Source organism: Mustela nivalis (genome assembly GCF_964662115.1).
Source record: "Mustela nivalis genome assembly, chromosome: 9".
Lineage (NCBI taxonomy): Eukaryota > Metazoa > Chordata > Mammalia > Carnivora > Mustelidae > Mustela > Mustela nivalis.
The window spans coordinates 117853608-117874683 of record NC_139028.1 but is presented as its reverse complement, the minus strand read 5'-3'; the positions used below and the strand labels follow the sequence as shown (position 1 = coordinate 117874683).

The following is a 21076-nucleotide window of genomic DNA, read 5'->3' as shown; positions in this document are numbered from 1 at the left end:
GCCCCCAGATCACCCACCATTCCGGGCAATACACGTACTCACCAGTGACCTCTAACTCTCGGCTGCCAAGATTACAAATTATTTTCATACAATCTGCCAAGCCTATGGAGCCTTAAAAAAACCACCACCACCCCACAAACAGGGAGATAATGAATCTTCTATGGCTGAACTGGGATTCCGTTCTTTGAGAAACTACACTTGAGATATGAAAAAAATCACATGCTGAGGATGCAGAAAGCAAGCCATGATCTCAGACCGGAGTCTGAGAAAGTCTCATGGAAAAAACACAGGGACGCCGCCAGGATGCCCCAGGTCTCTGCCCAGCAACAGGACACCCTAGGAGGAGTGTCCTGGCCTGGGCGTCACATGCGCATCTGAAATTCTGCTAAAAAACGAACCCAGGCCCCCAAACGAAACACATCTGACCAGAAATCCAGGCGGGAAAAGATCAGAATCAGACTGTGGATCTGGAGGCAGCCCCGGCGGTCAGGAGTGGCCGGGGAAGCGGGAGGCGCACCCAGCTCCACGTGGCTGTAGCGCAAGGTGTGGGGGAGGGCAGGCAGCTTTTTAAGGGTGAAGGGAGAAGCGCATGTTTCCACATTGTGTCTGCAGGAAGGAAGTGGCTTAGAGAAGATGGAGCTAAGGAAGTGGCCCTGCAGGGTGATGTGGTGGGAACAGGGCGGGGGCACAGCCCGGGAGGGACTCCTCCTGCTCTGCCCTTCTGTGTACAGACGAGGGGGACACAAGCAGCGTTTTGCGACAGCAGGCTTGACACAATTTACAGTACGCTGGGAGTCATTTCAGACGCTTACTGTTAACCAGGAAAACGTATTATCCTTTTGTTTAAAACACATTCAGTAGCTTCGGGGATAATGCCTGCTGGAGGTAGCGGGCCTCGCAGACGCTCCCCTGGCTGGCAGGCAGGCGGCCCCCCCTCTGGGGACAGCATCCACATGGACACACGTCCTAGGCTGTAAAGTCAACAGAGAATCCCAAAGCTTCTGATGTGAATTTTATCAACGAGACACCGCTGGGTTTCAGCCTGTGACACAGGCCAAGACAGGACTCCAACTAAACCCTGCATCCTCGGCCTCAGGCCACAAAGTCCAATGGCAGCCTGGTCATCCGATGCCCCGATTATCAATGGGAGAGGAGTCCGGTGTTTCCAAGGCACAAACTAACAGCCCAAATCCTGCACGTCAGGGAGCCATTTCAAAGCCATGTTGTAACAGAAGGGGGGCAGGAATAAGCCACCGTGCACACAGCTGGCCCCTACAGCTTCCCAGGGGCCCAGAGCCGGGGCCCAAGAGCCTGTGGGACAGCAGAGGGCAGGGCCCCCAAAGCAGAGCAGCTGCCGGCCTGAGGCAGCCCGGTGGCTATGCCACAGGAGGGTCCCCCTGACCCAGAGACAGGCTGAACAGGTAAGGGACGCCTTCCCGTGACTGGTGGGGGGGGAGAGGGTCTTGGGGGGGGGGGCACTGTTCAGACGAGCGGGGCGACAGGAAACAAGGCATGAAACAAGCTGTTCTGTCCACGGCAGTCATCAGATCTGCGCCCTTCAACACACAGCACCCGGGCGTCCGATCACCTCCCCTGGCTACCACGTTGCCTTGCCAGGAGGTGAGTGTGCTTCTGCTCGGTTCTGAGCGCGAGCCCGTGGGAGCGGGACAGGGACAGGGAGGCCTCGCGGAGATTGTCAGAGGCCCGTGGTCTGCCTGTCAGCGCCGGCACGCCGCTGCGGCCCAGAGCTCACAGGCCCTGCTTTCCACACTGAGAGCGGCCCCTCGGCACCCGCCCCGGGCCCCCCCGGCCATTCCCAGGGGCGACCATCACGGCACCCGCCTCCTGGAGCATCTTCGGACCACTGCCGCCGGCTCTGCCCCCGGGAGGACCGTGTCCCACAAGGGAGGGAACAGATGGCTGGAACAGAGACGCGACGGCCCACACCACGGGGGCTGTTAACCCCAGCACAGTCCAAGTTCAGGCGGCCCTCTGTGACCGACTGGTCTGCACCCCACCTGAATTTACGAAGTAGAAACAACGGACAGAAAGAGCACAGCGGCTGCTTCCCGCCGCATGGGGTGCAGCCAGCGCGAACATGGGCTTCCTGAGGCCCGGCGCTCACCTCCCGGGGCCCGCGCCCTGTGTTCTTCCTGGCAGACGGGCCCGCCCACAAAAGAAATGCCACACCAGTCACGCCTGGGACGTGGTCAGCAGCGAAGAGCAGCTCAGCAAGGAGCCGGAGGTGGTTTCTGACGGCCGGTTTCAGGAGCGCACGCAACGGCCGCCCGCGCGCTCCGCTCTTCCGAATGCACCGTGCTCAGCCCTGCGCGCGCCCAGTGTGCCCGGCCCGCAGCCTCCCCGCTAGTCACAAAGTCACAACACAGCACCGTTATCAAGCACAGACCAGAAGACTGGATTAGGAATGAATGGAATTCCACCTTACCTAAAAATGCATGAATAACAGACAAAAATTACACCTAAATGGGAAAAAATTGAAAGGAAGTGTCAGCATAAAAGAAAATAAAATGCACAAAATCGTACAGGCGGGGAGCAGCGGCTCTCTCATGACACAAAGGGCTACAAGTCCTCGAGCCTGAGACGAGCAACCCCAACCCACCCGGTCTGCACATTTAACACCAGAACACCCTCCTCCCTCGTCTGCCCATGTGCAGACCAGCCCCCAAAGGACAAGCCCTGGGCCCTCCTGGCTGCGCATGGCTCGCAGTCCCGGCGCCTCCCACCGGGGAACCTCCTCTCCCCCCAACCGACAGCACACGCGGAGACCAGGGAGCACCAATCCTGACACCCCCCATGGTACCGGAGGACTCGTGAGGAAAGGCGCTTCCAGAAAACAGACGTGGCAGGAGACAGCAAAGGACAAACAACAGAAGGGAGTGACGAGTGATGGAGTCATGGAGCCCCCACTGCAAACTGCCCTCCGTCTCTGCTTAAGAATCCGAACCGTGAGTGTGCACGGCAGCGCCCCAAGAGGCAGAAAGACAGGCAGACACACAGGGGACAGCAGCCCCGCCCAGGAGCCCCGACCCCGAGCTGGGGCCCCCGCGACTGGGAGCCAAGCCCAGGGGCCCCCGCCCCTGCTCGACAGGCTGGCTGGGCAGAGGCGAGCCCTCCCGGGAGCACTGTCCCAGCCGAGTATTCACGTGGTGGGTGTGAAAACGTCTGAAGCCCGCCACCCACCCTTCCCTGGGAGCTGTGCTGTAGCGCATGCGTTCATGCCAACACTGGGTGTTCACGACAGAAACAAGACCCACACGCACTTAGAGCGCGGGGTCACGAGCCCGGCACTGCGGGCACGTCTCACTTCGGGCAAACACAGAGGACGGACAAACGAACAAACAGCGCCCAGGTCACCGGAGATCCGGGTCACCAACGGCAAGAAGGCGAGCGCTCGGACGGCCCGTGAGCACGCAGCGGGCTTCCCACCGGCTTCCTGCTCGCCAGCGTGAGGACGGCGGCCGCACGGCCTGCACTAAAGCAGCTCCGGGTTGAAGGGATGTGCCAAGTGGCAGTGCCGCCCTCCAGCTCATCCGCCAGCCGTGAGCATCCGGACCTCCACGTGAGGTTCCTGGGGCCACCTGCTCTCCTCAGTTTTGTGTCTTTTTTTTTTTTTTTCCTTTTTAAAGCTTCCCAGTAGACTTTCAAGGACTGGAGGTATTTACACACAGCTTCTGATTATTCTCAGCCCAAGGGCAACTGTAAAACTGTGTCTACAATTTTATGACTCTCTTCTTTAAAAAAACAAAAAAAAAAACTTTCAAAATTTCCTTCTCTGCACCTTTTCCAAACATGAACACAAGAAACAGCTTATTCAGGCCGTCCCTCAGCCGGCCCCGAGAGGACGGCAGGTGCGGCAGACCAAGCTGCTCTCCCCGGAGAGCTCCTGGCGAGAGGCCGACCTCGAGCTGAAGAGCCCTCCCCGGGCGCCGTGCACTGAGCCCCACAGCGCGCACGAGGGGCCGCTCACCCCCGTTCCTCTGTGTTCTCTGTGATGACTAGAGCAGCACAGGCTCCGCCGGGGGGGATGCGGCCCCATGTCATAGCAGCACGCCATTCCCTGGGCTGGTGGCCCCCCACCAACTGACCTTGGGGTTAATGTCGGCGTCGTCCTCATCTTCTCCCTCCTCGTCACCTTCCAACTCCTGCGTAAGAGGGGGACAGTGAGCGGAGCTCACGGGATCTAAACTCTCGCGGACCCGCGCGCCCCCCACAAAAGCAGCTGCCCAGGACCCAGCGGGAGGTCATCAATCCCTGCCCATGAGCGATTAGGTCACCTCCGGGCAGGATGACTTCTGAACACCTTTTTGTTGGCAGCGATAACGGATACACACACTGCGGAGGACGTGACTTGTGTGCTCACCCCACATGCCCTAATAAGCTAACCACGGGGCAACTGGACACAGGGACAGCAAGTGCCGTGTCCCCCACCGCGCCCAGCTTCCACAGGCTGGAGGCCCTGTGGCAGCTCCACACAAAGCGGGTGCACCAGCTGCTTCCAAAACCCCGTCCGCTCTAGCAGAGGAAGCAGCCCAGCGAGGCCTGAGGGAAAGGACTCTCGGGGTTCGCCATGTCTTACCTCCTCTTCTCCTTCCTCACCCTCTTCAAACTGAAAAAGGAAAAAGGAAACAAAATTTAGGTCTCAAAAGCATGAGGGTGGCCTGACCCAGGCACGGTCCCCGTCAAGCACCCCACACTGGTCAGGTCTGGGGGAAGCGGCAGTGCAGCCTGGCATCTGGACAGAGAGCAGCGCCCGCCCCGGGGGGCACGGTCTGCCGCGGGGCGCCTCAGCCCCGACACTGCGGGCCCGCCCGTTCGCCGGCCCCACGGTGCTGACAGGACGCCGGTACCTGACAAGCACTCAGACAAGGCCGAGGGCGGGCACGGGTGCAGAAAGGAGACGGTCAGCGCGAGAAGGGACCGGACCACCCGGGGAACCGGCTGATCCAGGCAAAGCAGGAATAGGATTTTACTGCGCAAATCCATGAATTTTACTAGTATTTTTTAAACTCATACGAGGTTAAATATTTACATATTAGAAATATGAAAAAAAACCCTCGGTGTTTAAGTGTATAGAAAAAAGGCTGAACACTACGATTGACTGGTCTTGAGTTAAATGTCTTCTGGGTCAGACGCCCGCCCAAACTCCCCATATCAAACTCAGATCAAGACCAAAGACACAACAAAGCACACCTCAACACTATGTCCTGCACCACACAAGACACCTAAACATTAAGTAGGCTTTTTCGTAAGAGCATTTCTTTTGTCGGAGCCCACACATATTCCCCAGTGACAGCTCACACGGACTTGTGAGGGCCTAGGGGCTGGCAGGGCCCAGGCTGCACGCCCTCCCGCACCAGCTGGGTCGTGAGGGGTACAAGCACGCCCTGGTGCCCTCACCAGCCTCTAAGAGGGAAAGACCGAGGTTTGAGGTCTTGTAGCCAATCACATCTTAGCTCAGCTTGGAACTAGCCTCAAACAGACTCAAGCACGGATTTTGAGGTTCTCAGATCATTTTGCTCTGGACCTGATGGGGCCTGCAGCAAACATCTCACACAGACACGGAGCAGGGGTAACAGAGTCGGGGTACGGAGCCCATAGAACACAGGGCAGACAAAAGCAGCGCTCCTGCATCCATCCCTCCGCACCGACGTCCAGTGTGTGTGCAAGGCTGCCAACAGATCGGAGCCCTGCAAACCCACCTTTATCCCAACGTGAGTCACTGTGCCAACAGGGGTTCTTCTAAGAGCCTGACGAGCCACCAAAATCACAACCTTCAAGCCCATGTTCAGATGAGGACACCACGGCACAGAGGCTCTACGGCCGTGAGTGCAGAAGCCAGGGCCCCGGTCTCAGCAGGCCCGCGTGGGGTGCCCCCCACAGCCACCCGCTCAGCAGCAGCCCCTGCACCAGAGGCGCTGGCAGCGGACACGTGCGCGCACAGGACCAGCCACGCAGTCTGTATCTCACGTAAAGAAAAACACTAAGCTGCGTCTCGTGCTTTAAGAACCGATGGGTGTGTGATCAACAAAGCGCGGAGACCACCGGGCTAGAGATGGCTTTTCAGTGTGTGGTCACCAGAATCTGGGGGCTACGCTAAGTAAAATGGAACATGTGGTTCCTCAGCTGCCAATGGACGCGTTCCACACCCTCGGCCTCCCGTGAGGCCCGTTCCACCACACCAGCAGAGCAGGCAGGCCGCAGACAGCTCTAGCGTCTAGAAAGTTCCACGGACTGTGCTGGTCTGCAGACTGCTGTGTCACCTTAAGCCCTAGCAATCACTCGAGCGCTTGGATGAGCCGACACCACACTGACTTGTGTGCCTGCGTGTTCTGCTACCCACAACCACCTCCCAGCCCAGGGACGGACAAACGGCCTTTCTGGAGTGAGCAAGTCTCAGACTACACAGCGCGCACTGGACAGCCCGCGCCCCCTGGCTGGGACTGCCAGCATGGAGAACGTGAGAAGCAGCCCTTCACTGCCTCTGGCCCGAAGCTACTCTGACCTGCCCGGCTCCTGCTGCCCACCTGAAGCCCTGACAGACCACTTAGAAAGAGAACCCAGAACCTTCCAGGAAACACGAGTTCTCAGAGCAAGGGAACCATTATCTGAAACATACTACTAGCGGCCCACTATAAAACCAAACTTGATTCCCACAAATCCAGACGACACAGAGAGCTGAGCCTCGATTAGGATGCAGAACAACCTCAAGTGACCGTCAGAGGACTGCTGGTGAGGCTGTGCTCCAGCAGGGGAGGGGGAGAGAGGGGCCTGCACAGCCCAGCTGCCCTTCCGTGCACCACGGGTTTCAAGTCTTTGGGGCCGGCACACCACAGGCTAGTGGAAGTCAGCTCCGTGGGTGACCTTTTCCTGTTGCCAGACCCCTGAAACGGAGATTCTCCCCATGTTTCCAAGTCACCCAAAGCTTACAGCCCTGCAGCAGGATAAGGTGAGCACTGGGACCTTCCAAGGGTGCTGTCCCTGGATGGGGGTGGCAATCTGTTCTCACAGCACCCAAGCCCGTGCTCGGCCCTCAGCCCCCGACACCAGGCGGCCCCCAGGCTGCTGCTCAGGGCGCCCCACACCGCCGGAGGGAGGCCCCCGGAGCTCCCATCCACATACGTTGTCGTCGTCCTCTATGGCCTCCCCCGTGAAGTAGAGCACAGCCCGCGGGACTATCCGCTCACGGAAGAAGTGTCCAATCTCAAAGTCAGAGGCTAATGTGAACTCCGAGTCTTCGTCCTGAGAAGGGAAAACCTCCACGTTAACGCGTGTGTATGGGCGAGCCCCACGCCCCCCACCCTGCACCGCACCCTTGGTCTGGGGGACCCAGCGCTGCTGGGGATGGCGGGGCGCCCCGGTCCCACACGCGCCGGCCCCACCCTGCAGTGTCGGGAACACAGGGGACCCCGGGTCTCAGGGAGGAGAAAGGAGAGACTGAGAAGGAGGCAGCCCTGCTCTGGAGATAAAGACTTTGGCAGCACAGAGATCGAAGGACGACACAAAGCTTACCAGGGACTCTCCGTCTCCAGACGCTAGGGGAAAAACACAAAACACACGCAGGTTACGCTGACAACCAAAGCTTCTGCAGGCGCACGGGCGCAGCCACACGCGTAGTGAAGGTGGGACAGGGCGCACCCGTGCCTCCCACGGCACCCTGACTGCCCCCCCTCGCCCACCCTGGCCTGCCCAGCTTGGGAACGCCAGCTGGGGGGAAGATTCTCCTAGCCCAGTGCCAACAGGTGGGAAGGCCCATCAAGAGCCCCCAACTGTGGCCGCCCTGTGCATTGACGCCTTAAGGAACGTGCACCAGTGCCTGCAATCCTGTAGGACTGTTGGGAAGAGGAAAATCCTCGAGCCGTGCTTCTGAAGCTCCACATTCAGTGGGGCGACACCACGGGCGACTGCACGGCCAGGGGGAGGTGCTCGCTCAGTGCGAAGCGTCCCTCCGGCAGAAGGGAAAGACTCCCCGTGGGCAGGACGGTGCTGCGGTCGCTGCCCACCACAGAGCACCCCCCACCCTCCCGACCCAACATGCCTGTGTGCAGCTGGCCAGAGCCCGACCCAGAACCAAGGGTGACAGGACAGACAGGGACTTAAACCACTCAACAAAGCCCAGTGACACTTGAATGATCACGGGACCCAAATCCGGGACTCGAGGGACACTTGTTCAAGGCCGGGTCTTGCCAGGAGCTGGAGGCTCAGAGCACTGGCCTCATCCTGCCTCTCGGGGCCTCTCCCCGCTCGGCTGTTCCCCACGGGCTGGGCACCCACATGACAGTACCACCCCGCACCACGGTCCCTAAGTCTTGGCACATGAGCAACCCCAGCAGATTAAGATTTGGGTCTGGGGACGCCGGTCCCGGACTTCTGCTCCCGTGACTTTGGGACATGTTCTGCAGACTGAAGGACAAGCAGAGCACCGGACCAGCCAGCTTCTGTTTCCCTCACTTCAAAATACGTTTCCTGCTTTCCAACACTTCTTCCTGGCCTGCCTGATCACCCCCCAATGGCCCCTGTATACCTGTTTATAGAGCTCATCACTGGATATGATGTGCAATTCCTTTAAATTTTTTTTTTTTAAGATTTTATTTATTTATTTGACAGACAGAGATCACAAGTAGGCAGAGAGGCAGACAGAGAGAGAGGAGGAAGCCGGCTCCCTGCTGAGCAGAGAGCCCGATGTGGGACTCGATCCCAGGACCCCGAGATCATGACCTGAGCCGAAGGCAGCGGCTTAACCCACTGAGCCACCCAGGTGCCCGTTTAAAAATCGCTACGTTTAGGTGTAATTTATCTACCAGACAGCTGACGTGTCTGACATTTTTAGAGTCATACAACCATCATAGGACAGTTTTAGAATGCTGAATGTCACCTCCCTCCAAATTCTGAGTCCACTTAATCTCATTTTGATTTTATTAAATTACTTAAATCCAATCTTAAGAAACCCTGCAACAAACCACTGCGTTCGGGAACCAAAGCCCCTCTGCTTCACAGCAAAAGCTCATAGGTAACCGCCAAAGGGGCCCCCTGGTCTAAAAGAAGGAAACCGAACAAGTCCCTCTGTGGCTACTGTCACCCCCGAACCAAAACACGTGCATCCCCTAAGCTCAAACGCCAGAAAGATGCGGGCCCGAGGCTGAGGGGCGGAGCTTGAGAAGCGAGGGCCCTGGGCTCCGAGACAAAGTCTGGGTCCAAGGCTCACACTTGAGCGCGGAGCACCCCTGTGGCCGAGGGCAAACAGCTCACACACCCACCAGTTACTGAGGCAGGGCTGCATTTCCACGTTTCATTTCAGTCTGTTTGTGTTCATGGAAAACAAAGAGGAAAACCGTTTGACCCACGCTCCTCTAACACTGCGAACCGTCTGGTCTTTACACTCTCTCAAGTTTGGGAAATTCTGTTAAGACCTGCTAGTATCAGGGCGCCTGGGGGGCTCAGTGGGTTAAGCCTCTGCCTTTGGCTCGGGTCATGATCTCAGGGTCCTGGGATCGAGCCCCGCATCAGACTCTCTGCTCAGGGGGAGCCTGCTTCCTCCTGTCTCTGCCTGCCTCTCTGCCTACTTGTGATCTCTGTCAAATAAATAAAGAAAATCTTAAAAAAAAAAAAAAGAAAAAAAAGTGTAAAAAAGAAAAGACTTGCCAATATTTGGGGTCCCCAGGGGACTCAGTCATTAAGTGTCTCCTTCGGCTCTGGTCATGCCCCAGGGTCCTGGGATCGAGTCCCACATGGGGCTCCTTGCTCAGCAGGGAGCCTGCTTCCCTCCCTCTACCCTTCTCCCTGCTGGTTCTCTCTCTCTAACAAATAAAACCTTAAAAAAAAAAAAAAAAAAAAAAAAAAGACTCACCAGTATTTACTCTTGAAACCTGCTGCTCACCCTCTACAAGGTCAAACTTTCCATCTTTATTTTATGACTTAGGGCAGTAAAAAATCAGAGTTTCCAAGCTAAGTCTTTCAAGTTAGAAATCCAACTACTTGTGTTGTCACAATCTATAAACCCCAAACCCCTTGAGTTCTACCAAGTCATGGAGAAAAATAAAGCAGAATTTATGAGAAAGAAAGGGTGGGGGACACTCCCCAAGCTGTGCAGGCGTACCTGGGTTGTGACCAGCGACTGGCGACAGAGGGGCCCTATAGCAGGACGGGTGGCCCCGGGGCCACCAGCGGGCCGCAGCACCAAGTGTGGAAGCGTCGGCTGGGGCCCTCCGGGCATCCGTCCAGCTTTCTCAGCGAGGCGCTCAGAGTGCCTGCCAGGCCTTCCCCTCCCGCTAACCCCTCCCCGACCCCGTGAGCACCGGCACCACGGCTCCTGGCACAGCAAACGTGTCCTTACTGGCCACGCTCGGCAGAGGACTGAGACCAGACCCCGCGGGTGACGATGCGACTTCATCGTCATCATCAATGCCTACGACGCACCCCACTCACCTTTCAGCGGGCTGAAGAAGTTGAAAAAGGAGTCGTTGGGAACTTGCTTGGTAATTGTCCTCACTGTGCCTCGGCCCTTATGTTTCTGCTTCTTCTTGATTGTTTTGACTGTAACGTTTTTCCCTTTCTTCCAGTCAATAACACACCTGTGGGGACAGACAGCCATCACGCACACAGACACGCGCCCTGAGAAGCGCACGGACGTCCCAGTAAACAAGGCCAGTGAGCGGCCGAATGTGGACAGCGCAGCCAAACAGCCTGCCGGCCGGCACCACACACCTCACAAGTCCAGGTGACGGCCCGCGAAAGGGAACTGGCCCAGTGGTGTGGGCTGCCACGCCCCGGCAGGAAGCGCCATCAGAAGCCGGGGGCTTCTCCGGAGACTCTCCCCAAGCACGACTGCTATGACCAAGCCTGGTCAAGGCTGGGCTAAGGTGCCCAGAGGATGCTCAAGAGCCTGTCACCTGCCGCCTCTGTCCAGGCCCCGGAGCACACCTGAAGTCACCCACTCACAGCCCCGAGTTCTCCAGCAGCTCAGCGGGCGGGACAAGCCGGAGAGGCGGCAGGTGACCGCTGCACCAACTACTGACTGCTTTATTTTTCTCCGAGCGCACTGGGTCCAGGCTGCCAAGTGGGCCGGGCCGGGGGCGAGCCCCACACGCTTCCTCGCCTCCCAGCGCCTGCGGGCCCACGAGGAACCCCTGGGCAGCACGTGACTCGTCTGCTCCAGAACAGGCCTGGACGGCCCGGTCCCGGGAAATGCGCTGTCAGGGTCACTGTGGCCAGGGTCTGATAAAGCTCTGAACTGCTCCTGCAGGAGGTCCAGGAGTATTTGGTTCCAGTGAACAAGGATAATCGTGCCAATTCAAAAATCATTTCCCAAACCAAAGAAACAGACTTTCCCAAACCATCTCAAACAAGCTAAGAGGGAGGAGCTCCAAACCACACTCCCTGGTGATGGCTCTTGAAATCGCAAGCTGCTCCATCATGAGTCCAACACTTAAACGCCTCCCAATCCCCGCAGCAAGCAGCTGCCGGGGTTCCGCCCTGCACAGACCCCGCCCTTCTCTCAGCAAAGACTCGTGGAGGTCGTCTATTGGCTCAGTGAGGACAGCATCCCGTAAGGGGCCTAGAGTCTAGTCCTGCATCCGAGGAGGAGACTGGGCCACTAGCCCCCACCTGACACATGTGACCTCATGACTCATGTCCCAGCACAGGCCGTCACAACCCCCCACCAGAAGGCTATTTAATGTAAATCTTGGTCTACTGGGATTTTAAGAAAACTGAAAATATTTTGCTTTATTCCTAATTTCTTACTCATTAAGTTCTAAAATCATCTGTTTTCGTTTCAGAAAAAGTGGAAATGGCATGTTCTTACCCATCACAATCAACGATTTCAGGACCTTCAAAGGAGAAGGGGTCGGCCTTATCCGGCTCTGACTTCATCTTGTACGTTTTTGTCAGGACTGAATTGGTGAAGTAGTCGTTGGGTTCAAAGTGGAACTCTAATACAAAAGACTAAAAACACAAACTCCGGTTAAGTGCCACTTAAAAACCGACAAGCCAGTGAGACTTTACGAACCACATGGTATGTACCAGAGCCAGTGCCTCTCTGGGCACGATGCCATGGACAGAAACCATTACTGAGAAGTTCAACAGGTATGGCCACGTATCAAGAAAAGCTTCTTCATTACAAAAATCAGCAACACCAAGTTCAAACACGACAGGTGGGGGAATACCTGCTGTACTCCAGCCCGAGCAGCCCCTCTGAGACCCCTCCCCAGCGGAGTCTAAGCTCGCCTGGGAAACCCTAGCTTCCCTCTGCAGCCCTGGCCTCACCCCTCGGAGGTGGGGAGGGAGTCTGGACTAGCCGGGAAACCAGGCAGCAGTGCCCAGCCCTCCCCTCCTTTGGCACACGGGCTCAGGCAGAGCACCGCCTTCCCTGTTGCGCAAGGGGGCCAGACTCTTGGTGGGGTGGGGTGGGGTGGGGTGGGGTGGGGGGCATCGATTGGGCCTCCTCAAACCACACCCAGGGCAAGTTCAGCCTTTGTTCGCCAAGCGCCATGTAATCTGGGAGCAAAAACGGCCGCAAGATGTGGACAAAGCAGCAGGCACAAATCCAGCCACGGGGTGGCAGGGAGGACCCTTGCTCGCCTCTTCCGTGTGTATGAGCGATGGCAGCACCCGCAAGGTGTTGGGAAATCAGGCCCACTCGCAGACTGAGGGCAGCTCTAGAAAGGACCATCTGACGGGATCAAGAAATTAAAGTAAAACAGAATTCTCTGACCTAGTTAACTCTACTCTGAGATACTCACAGGCTGGGAAAACCGCCCGGGGAACGGCATCACCACTAAGTGCAAAGACGCGCACCTCAGCCTCGCCCAGGGGAGAGAGGACGACGCCGGTTCGGTTCGGTAAGTCACAGAGACTCGACAAGGATCTGTGAGGCCCGCAAGCGCTGTGTGATTGGGGCGAGTCACCGTGTGTTTGTGCTACTGCTTCCTCATCTGCGAAGTGGAGCGAACAGCCTCCCCCCTTCTCTCCCCGAGCTGGTTAGAGGACTGACCTCTGGAAGCACTTAGAAAACGGTTTATACACGCAGTGCTTGCTAAATGGTAGTTATTCCAATTTTCATTACAAGGACACAACTACCAGCCGGGAAAGAATAGATTTGAAAGACTAAAACTGAACCACTTCCACTAAGGGGGAAGGGGAAACTGCCCCGTGCAGAGCTCGAGGCCCTGGCCTGGCAGAGAGCAGGCACAGCCGCGGCACCCCACATGGACCCCTCTCGGCTCCTGGCCCCCGCCCCAGGGCGGCACCCACCCTGAAGCCAGAAGCGAGTGCTCGGTCAGTGAGGAGGCTGCTAGGAGCCCCGAAGTCTGCAGGCTGCGCCCGCAAGCGTGGACGGGCACCCCAGGGGACAGAGAGGGCTCACGAGCGCCACGCAGGGGCTCCGCCTCACCCCCTTCGCGGGCGCAGGTCCGTCTCGCGCCTCCTTTCGCACCAGCTCTGCAGACCGAGCACGTCATCTCTCTGCTTTCAGGTTCTCCTATCTTTTCCTTCCCCAGGGCCTCCGTTTAGTCTAGTGTCCCACACGACTAAGGATGAATTAAGAAAGGGTTCACGAGGCGCCTGGGGCTGGCTCAGTTGTTGAAGCGTCTGCCTTTAGCTCAGGTCACAATCCCAGGCTCCTGGGATCGAGTCCGGCACTGGACGCCCCACTCAGCTGCAAGCCTGCTTCTCTCTCTGCCCCCGGCCGGCTCATGCTCGCTCGCTCCTATCTGAAACGGAAGGAAGGCAGGGATGGAGGGTTCGAATCCAACAGAAACGGGCCCAAAGAGGAGGCCGCCTCCATCCCACACCGTCCCCTCTAGCCAGTCAGCCGTAAGCACACAGCGGAGGCCCAACAGTCCCTGTACTTAAGTGTGAACTGAGACCCCGCCCCTGCCTAGCGGGGTACACATGGCTGCTACCGCCCGTGCCCACCCTGTCCGCGGGCCACCGCTGGCCACCGCAGTCTGGGCAGACGGCACACGGGAACTCTGCACTACGCTTGAAATTAATTCAAAACGGAGACAAAACCACGATGACTACAAAAAAAACAAAGTGTGAAAAATACATAAATGAACATTCTCTGGCCTTATAAATGTTCACCTCCTTTAACCCAGTAAAACTGCACTAAAAGGGATCTAAACGGAGGAAATCATCCAAGTTCTAAACAAAGATTTGGGGTCAAGAATGCTGGTGATAATGCAACAGCTGAGAACGGGGCGGAGGTGGCAGCGGCACGCGTGGGCCACGGCAGTCGAGCACTTCGCGGCCTACGGAGGCTACAGTAACTGTTTTCCGCCCAGCAGAGCCGGGACAACAGTGTCCACACACGTCCCCCCGCTGTGCTGCAGAAGCGTGGAGACCCTGGAGAGGAGCAGAGGTGTGGGCGTGAGAGAAGCAAACACACTGGCCCGGCTTCACTCGGACGCCGGATGGTTCGTATTTCTAATTTTACCATCTAAAATATTTCATGATAATTTTATAAAAACAAAAATTACGGGGAGCCTGACTCCACAGGGGACACATCTGTTTGCTGTTCTTCACACCTCCCGTTCTTCTCAGCGTTCCCCAGGCAGCATGCATGACTCTCCCAACAGGGAAGGTGCCCGGCCCGTCCTCTACCCAGACTAGGGCCCGTCCGTCTATCAACCACAGTAAGAGAGGGAGAAAAGCATCAGACAGGCTGAGAAAGAAAACAGACCCAGGAAATCACCAAACGGGAGTCTCATAAGAGCAAAGGAAGAAAAAAAAGGATTGATCCAAAGGGGAAAAATTAATCAACGGGGTCTGGACGACCCACAGGTGAGAAAGAAGTGTCAGGAGAGAAAGGACCCAGAGTCTTCCACAGCGCGCTCCCACCCCCCAGATGCAAGCCCGCAGCATCCGACTGCCCCACGCGGCCTCCGGGGGGCGCCGGGGCCCAGCCCCTGCACCTGCCAACCAAGAGGCCCTGCCATAACCCCATTAACCAGGTGCAGCAAGAAAGGGGTTCCCCTTGGCCTGGGAACAGGCATCACTCCAGCTCCTGCCCAGGCCCCCACCAGCAGAGAGGAAGCTGAATGTCACCTCTCAGAGAGAGCTCAGCCGGAAAAGCTGAAGGGACACACCCCAGGTGTCCCCCTGCCCCTTGCCTCCAGCAAGGCACCTCCGCCGGGACCAGAGAGGGAAGGCCCACGAAAGCTGGCCCTCATCTGTGACCGGGAGCCAGTGCTCTGCGATGGGAAGGGAGGAGCCGGACTCCAAGTCCAGGCCCGTGTCCCAAGGGCCTGAAACCGAGAGCCACGAGTCCGTCAGTGACAAGCCACTGGAGCTGCTGTGGCACTGGAATGGAGCCCGTCAGCCACAGCCAGGCTAGCAGGCCACGAACAGTGCCTCCACGAGGACCCACTCACGCAGGGTGATGGGCCCGTTCCCTGGAGGAAAGGAAAGGCCCCTCTCGGCGCAGCAGGTCGTGGGGAAGGGCGCTGTGTGGCAGCCAGTGCAGGCACCCGCTGTCCAGGTTTACCCACCTGCAACTACGTCTCGGGTCAAAGCTAGGAGACTTTGTTCATGGGCATCTCAGCGTGCTATTAAGGTGCTGCTCGGGAATCAAACTGAGGGTCAGGAGGGAGGGGTGGGGTGTGGCTGCCAGGTGGTGGGTACTGAGGAGGGCAGGTGCTGTGATGAGCGCCGAGTGCCACACCCAACTGATGAGTCACCGAACGCACCGACACACACCAACCGTGCGCGTGCATGCGCCCGCTAACTGACACAGCAAGGATAAACGGACACGAACAGACAGACAAGAGCGGAGCGCCGCCCGGACCTGACATACCTGCCACCCCGTTTTACAGACGTCAGGTCCTCACAAACCCGGGAGATGCTTAGGAGAAAGACACTGACACAGAACAAACCAGCCAAGAGCAGCACCTGGCGTGGCAGACACCACGGTCAAGGAGTCCCGTGCTATGTGGACTCCTTCAGCTGCCACAGGGAGCCCATGGCCCGAGCTGCCTGCCACGATGTGCAGCACTGCTGGGCAGGACCAAGGAAGGCCACGTGAGAACGTTCTAGTTGTTGGTGAGCGTCCTGCTCAGAACCAGCCTGCCACCCTGCAAGTGTGCAGCCAGGTGTGCATTGCCTGCCACGGCTCCGAGCCCCTCGCCCTCAGAGCCTGACCTGTTTGATGCCAGCCAGGAGCTCCGTCCATTGGCACTCACCATAGGCTGCCCAGGGTCTGAAAACTTCACTTTGATATCCTGCAGGTGCTTCAAGATCGGTTCATCATACTCCTGATTAACAAGACAAAAAAAGAATTTCTAATGGGCTTTTCCCGAACAACACACATGTCCCCCCAGGGGCTCACTAGTGCACGCAGGCGTCAACAGGAAGTCACACACATCTGTGCAACGACAAGCAGTCAGCAACAGGGTGCCACTTCTCTCTGGTCCGGAGCACTGGGAGTCATCCAGGCCAGGCAGGGAGGGCAAGAGCCCGACTTGTTTCCACTGCCACCTGCCGTCACTGTGTACAGGATCAACCAGGCCTGCTGGGCCTCATGTCTCAGAAGAAACATCTCGGGTCAGCTTCGGACCCTGCTGGCCAATTTTCTGGTCTCCTGCCCTCACACCTTCCCACCTGTCCATTCACAGGAAGGTGAGGAAGGGTCTCGAGCCTGTTCAAAGGCTTTCTGTGGTAAGGTGGCAGACCCAGGTAAGAACGTGAGACCACGCCAAGTCGTGGCTCAGCCGCAGAGGGGCAGGCTTCCCAGCAGCACGACAGCGAGACCCCCAGCTCAGGAGACCGAGACCACTCAGGTGAGCTGCCGGTCACACGAAGTGCCTTTCCACCCACCGTGAACAACCGCTCAACTCTCGGTTAAGTGGTTCATAAGTAAACAGTTACTAAGGCTAAAAGCTCCCTGTTAAGGCGGAAATTTGCTTACCTGGACTAACTCACTTAGCATATCTACATTTCTAAAGATGGTGAACCAGAACTCTGGAATTCCTTTGGGGTTTGGCTCCTCTGCTGTTGCTGCTTCTTTTTCTGCTATGACTACTTTATTTTTCATGTCTCCCTAAAAAAAGTAAAGATGCCAAACAGAATACTTAGCACAAAACAACACATTTACATTAAATGGCTTAACACAGAGTATACATTTCGGAATCCTGCACAAATGTCAAAAACCGTGTACTCCGGGGGCACCTGGGTGGCTCAGTGGGTTAAGCCTCTGCCTGGCGCTCAGGTCATGATCTCAGGGTCCTGGGATCAAACCCCACATCGGACTCTCCACTCGGCGGGGTGCCTGCTTCCCACCCACTTCCGCCTGCCTCTCTGCCTGCTTGTGATCTGTCAAATAAATAAAATCTTTAAACAAGAAAAACAAAAAAACAAAACTGCGTTCTCACACCTGCACACGTTCCACTTTAAATGTTCCTAGGCAGTCAGAGCACTCCCTTCAGAGGTGATTCTGTGACATGATTTTAGAAGACGGTACAATGTCATCCACCACAGGGAAGGTATCAAGTGCCACTCTAGGAGACGCCTGTCCCGGGACAACCAGCCACCCAGCGCTGGCCAGAATCCAGTGCCCTGGCGACAAGGAGTGCTGAGCACTGTGTCCGTCCAACAGAGAGGAGGCGGCTACAGGCATCCAGGAAGGAACTGCTCGCCAACATCGGGGAGGCGACTGGACAGGCTACACGTGATGTGCAGAGGTGGCTTTTCTAACCTCAGGGCTCCGGGAACGGGCAGGCCCAGGGAGCTCGGGCATGGCACTCACTGGATCCACGGTGCACGCAGCCGCTCCGTCGCGGGGCCGTCTCATGTAAGAGCGACCGTAAGGGGCTTCAGAAAGTAACAGAGGCTGAGGTTTCTTTCTTTCTTTTCTTTTTTTTTTTTTTTAAAGATTTTATTTATTTATCAGAGAGAGAAAGGGAGAGGGAGTGAGCACAGGCAGACAGGATGGCAGGCAGAGGCAGAGGGAGAAGGAGGCACCCTGCTGAGCAAGGAGCCCGATGTGGGACTCGATCCCAGGACGCTGGGATCATGACCTGAGCCGAAGGCAGCTGCTCAACCAACTGAGCCACCCAGGCGTCCCGAGGCTAATGTTTCTTGAGCAACAAGGAAACGATGCACAACTAGGCTCACCCACAGCCACAGCCTCAACTAGGCCAGCTTCTGCAGGATGTTTGAAAGATCAAAGCATACGGTCACTACAACCAACACACACTGCCAAAAAATGCCTAAAAAGGAGCCCCGATGGATAAAAAAGGACAAAAGCTACTTGTCTTCCCAACAAACTTTGGCGGACCAAGTTACCCTGCAGTCTTCCCATGGCTCCGGAACGGGGCCAAAGGCTGTGAGGCAAGGAAGAGCTCCGAAGCCCAAGGGGCTGGGGGCACCGCGGCTACTTGGGTCACCGCCCCGGTCCTGGAGGGCAGCGGCCCAGACCCCCACCAAGCCCTCCGCACAACCCTGACCCCGCAGGGACTGCCGACACAGGGACCCTCCCCTTGTGGGACTTCGCTTTTGTCTCGATGGAAGACTCTGCCGACTTTCTCACTCAGACTCCTCTGATCCCACATCCCACCGTCCTGCCGCACGGAGCTGTTTAGACACTGGAGCAGCGGGAGCCTGGCCGGGTCACGGAATTACCGGATACCGGACCCGCAGAAAGAAATCGCAGCGGCCAACCTCAGGGCGAAGCGGCCCCCGTGGTCAGAGGCGCCGTCCTCGGGGACGCCGCGACAGACCTCCTACTCCCAGCGCCGCTGCAGCTGCCCAGCTCGCTCGCGAACACTCACCGCCAACTTATCCTCCTCTTCGTTGTCACTGTGCCACTCTGACTCGGCGTCCGTCGGCTCCACGTCCCCGGTGATGAACTCCCTTCTCTGAGTAAGAACGAGACGGTCTTAGAGTCAGGGCGGGTTAGTCAGAAACTCGAGGTCAGCTTGTACATCACGTCTGTGAAAAGCCCGTGAAAACCGACGCTCTTATAATGTAAGATTCTAAGTCTGGGGCTTGAAGGAGAACCGTTCGGGATCCTCTGCCCCGCAACGTGGGGCCCTAAGAGAAGGATGTGCCGGCGCGGGCAGCGCAGAGGGAGCGGCCCACCTTGTCGAAGAGGGGCTGGTACAGGGCGGCGTACTTCCTCTCCAGGTCGTGCACCTCCTCGTAGAACTTGGCTTCGATGTGGGCGCAGCGCACCTGCAGCTGCTTCAGCGCGTTGATCCTCCTCCGGACGGCCTTCGGCAGGCTGCAAGAGCCAGGGAAAAGGAAGTCACCCTCCTGCCTGCGCGAGAAGGCAGCACGCCTGTCCGTCGTCCCCTTAAGATAACTCAGGATAACAGAGAACTCACATCCTCACTCGCAGAAATGAGCCCCTAACAGCGTTAGAAAGATGAACATCCCAGTAGAAGGGTTGGGGGGCCCGGTGCTGACAGAGAATCCACAAAAGAAGCAGAACAAATCATCAAGCATGGGAAGAAAGTTCAATCCCACAAAATGTCCAGACGCCTGGGTAGCTCAGTTGGTTAAGTGGCTGCCTTCGGCTCAGGTCATGATCCCAGCGTCCTGGGATCGAGTCCCACATCGGGCTCCTTGCGCAGCAGGGAGCCTGCTTCTGTCTGCGCTCTCTCTCTCTCTGACAAATAAATAAGTGAAATCTTTAAAAGAACTGCTGTCTGTTCCTTACCAAAATGGCAATTAAAAAAACCTCCAGGGTTTGATGAGCCCAAGAAGCCCTCTAACAGCCCCATCCACCTTAAAGACAAAGCAGAACCTCAATGTTCCTTGGGTCCGGCAACTCTCCTTCCAGGAACTTATGCTAACACTCGTGTGCTGCTGTGTCCCCTGAGGCATTACTTGTACAAGTGGACAACCGAGAACAATGACACGTTGAACAGGAGCAGGCCACAGCCTGTCCAGAGTTGTGTTTCCAGAGGATATTCAGCACCGGGTGAAGGGTTCATGTTGCTACACTAAGGGGAAAATCAGACACAACACAGACAAGTAAGTGGGGTCTGTTCCCTTCCATGGTCGGGTAACTTTGAGATTCTTTGCCTTTTGATACTTCTCGACGTTCTTTTCTTTTTTTTTTTTTTAAAAGATTTATTTATTTAAGAAAATTTTAAAACATTTTATTTATTTATTTAACAAAGAAAAAGAGATCACAAGTAGGCAGAGAGGCAGGGGGTGGGGGAAACAGGCCCCCCCACTGAGCAGAGAGCCCGATGCAGGGTTCGATCCCAGGACCCTGAGATTGTGACCTGAACTGAGAGCAAAAGCTTAATCCACTGAGCCACCCAGGTGCCCTCTATTTACTTTAGAGAGAGAGAGAGAGAGAAAGGGAGGAGCAGAGGGAGAGGGACAAGCAGACTCCATGCTGAGCAGAGCCGGACACGGGGCTCCATCTTACAATCCTGAAACTGGGACCTGAGCCGAAATCAAGAGTCGGATGATCAGCTCAGGCACCCCAGTACTTTTCTATAGTCTAGAAACATTTTCGTTTGTATGCATTACTTTTATACATCAGAAGAAACATACCGCCTTTTAACCCATCAAAACTCTATGTTTAGCCTGAAGCCCTCGGTCACCATCTAGAACAAAGAGATCTCTGGGCCTCATCACAGACCCATACAGCCCTCCTGGGCAGTGTCCACCTGGGCTGAGCCCTCAAGGTGGGACTAGCAGTAGCCTGAGTACTCTACCCTTCCTCTGACAACACGCAGAGTCCTAGCTGCTCCGACATGCAGCACTGTTTAGAATAAACACTGGAACAGCCTTACATCAAAGGACCCTGCCACCCTACCCAGAGCCACCTCAGGGTAAAGGTCCTTTACCAAGAGCCCTAAACTACTGTCCTATCTCTAGGACTACCACCGGCAGGAGAACAAGGAGGAAGCACACTGAGGACCTAATGAAATGGGAAACACACAGAAACACCACTATTTCTCTTCTGCATTAATCACACAATTACGATTTTCTTTTATCTTTCCTCGTCTTCCTAACAGAGTAAAAACAACAAACGATTTTAAGCAAACTGGACCCTGATATCCTACATCCAGCTGTCCCCCAATCAGTTACAATAACTCTACAC

At 56.6% G+C, this 21076-nt stretch overlaps 1 protein-coding gene across 10 annotated transcripts in view; it reads right to left on the bottom strand.

Annotated features, from left to right (window-relative positions):
- The window catches only part of NAP1L4 (nucleosome assembly protein 1 like 4), a 42910-nt gene that overhangs the window by 1875 nt on the left and 19959 nt on the right, over nt 1-21076 (bottom strand). For 5 of the 10 annotated variants that reach the window (XM_082749223.1, XM_082749219.1, XM_082749226.1 and 2 more), the window contains 11 exons: nt 19093-19234; nt 18783-18869; nt 16922-17053; nt 16197-16268; nt 11822-11961; nt 10444-10589; nt 7531-7553; nt 7141-7260; nt 4598-4627; nt 4107-4163; nt 2447-2480 (listed from right to left, as the gene is read on the bottom strand). In XM_082749223.1, the coding sequence (XP_082605349.1) occupies nt 2475-2480; nt 4107-4163; nt 4598-4627; nt 7141-7260; nt 7531-7553; nt 10444-10589; nt 11822-11961; nt 16197-16268; nt 16922-17053; nt 18783-18869; nt 19093-19234 (955 nt within the window). In that variant the 3' untranslated portion in view covers nt 2447-2474. The remainder of the gene's footprint in view (nt 1-2446; nt 2481-4106; nt 4164-4597; nt 4628-7140; nt 7261-7530; nt 7554-10443; nt 10590-11821; nt 11962-16196; nt 16269-16921; nt 17054-18782; nt 18870-19092; nt 19235-21076) is intronic. The other 5 variants (XM_082749217.1, XM_082749220.1, XM_082749222.1 and 2 more) reach the window with 1 other exon arrangement.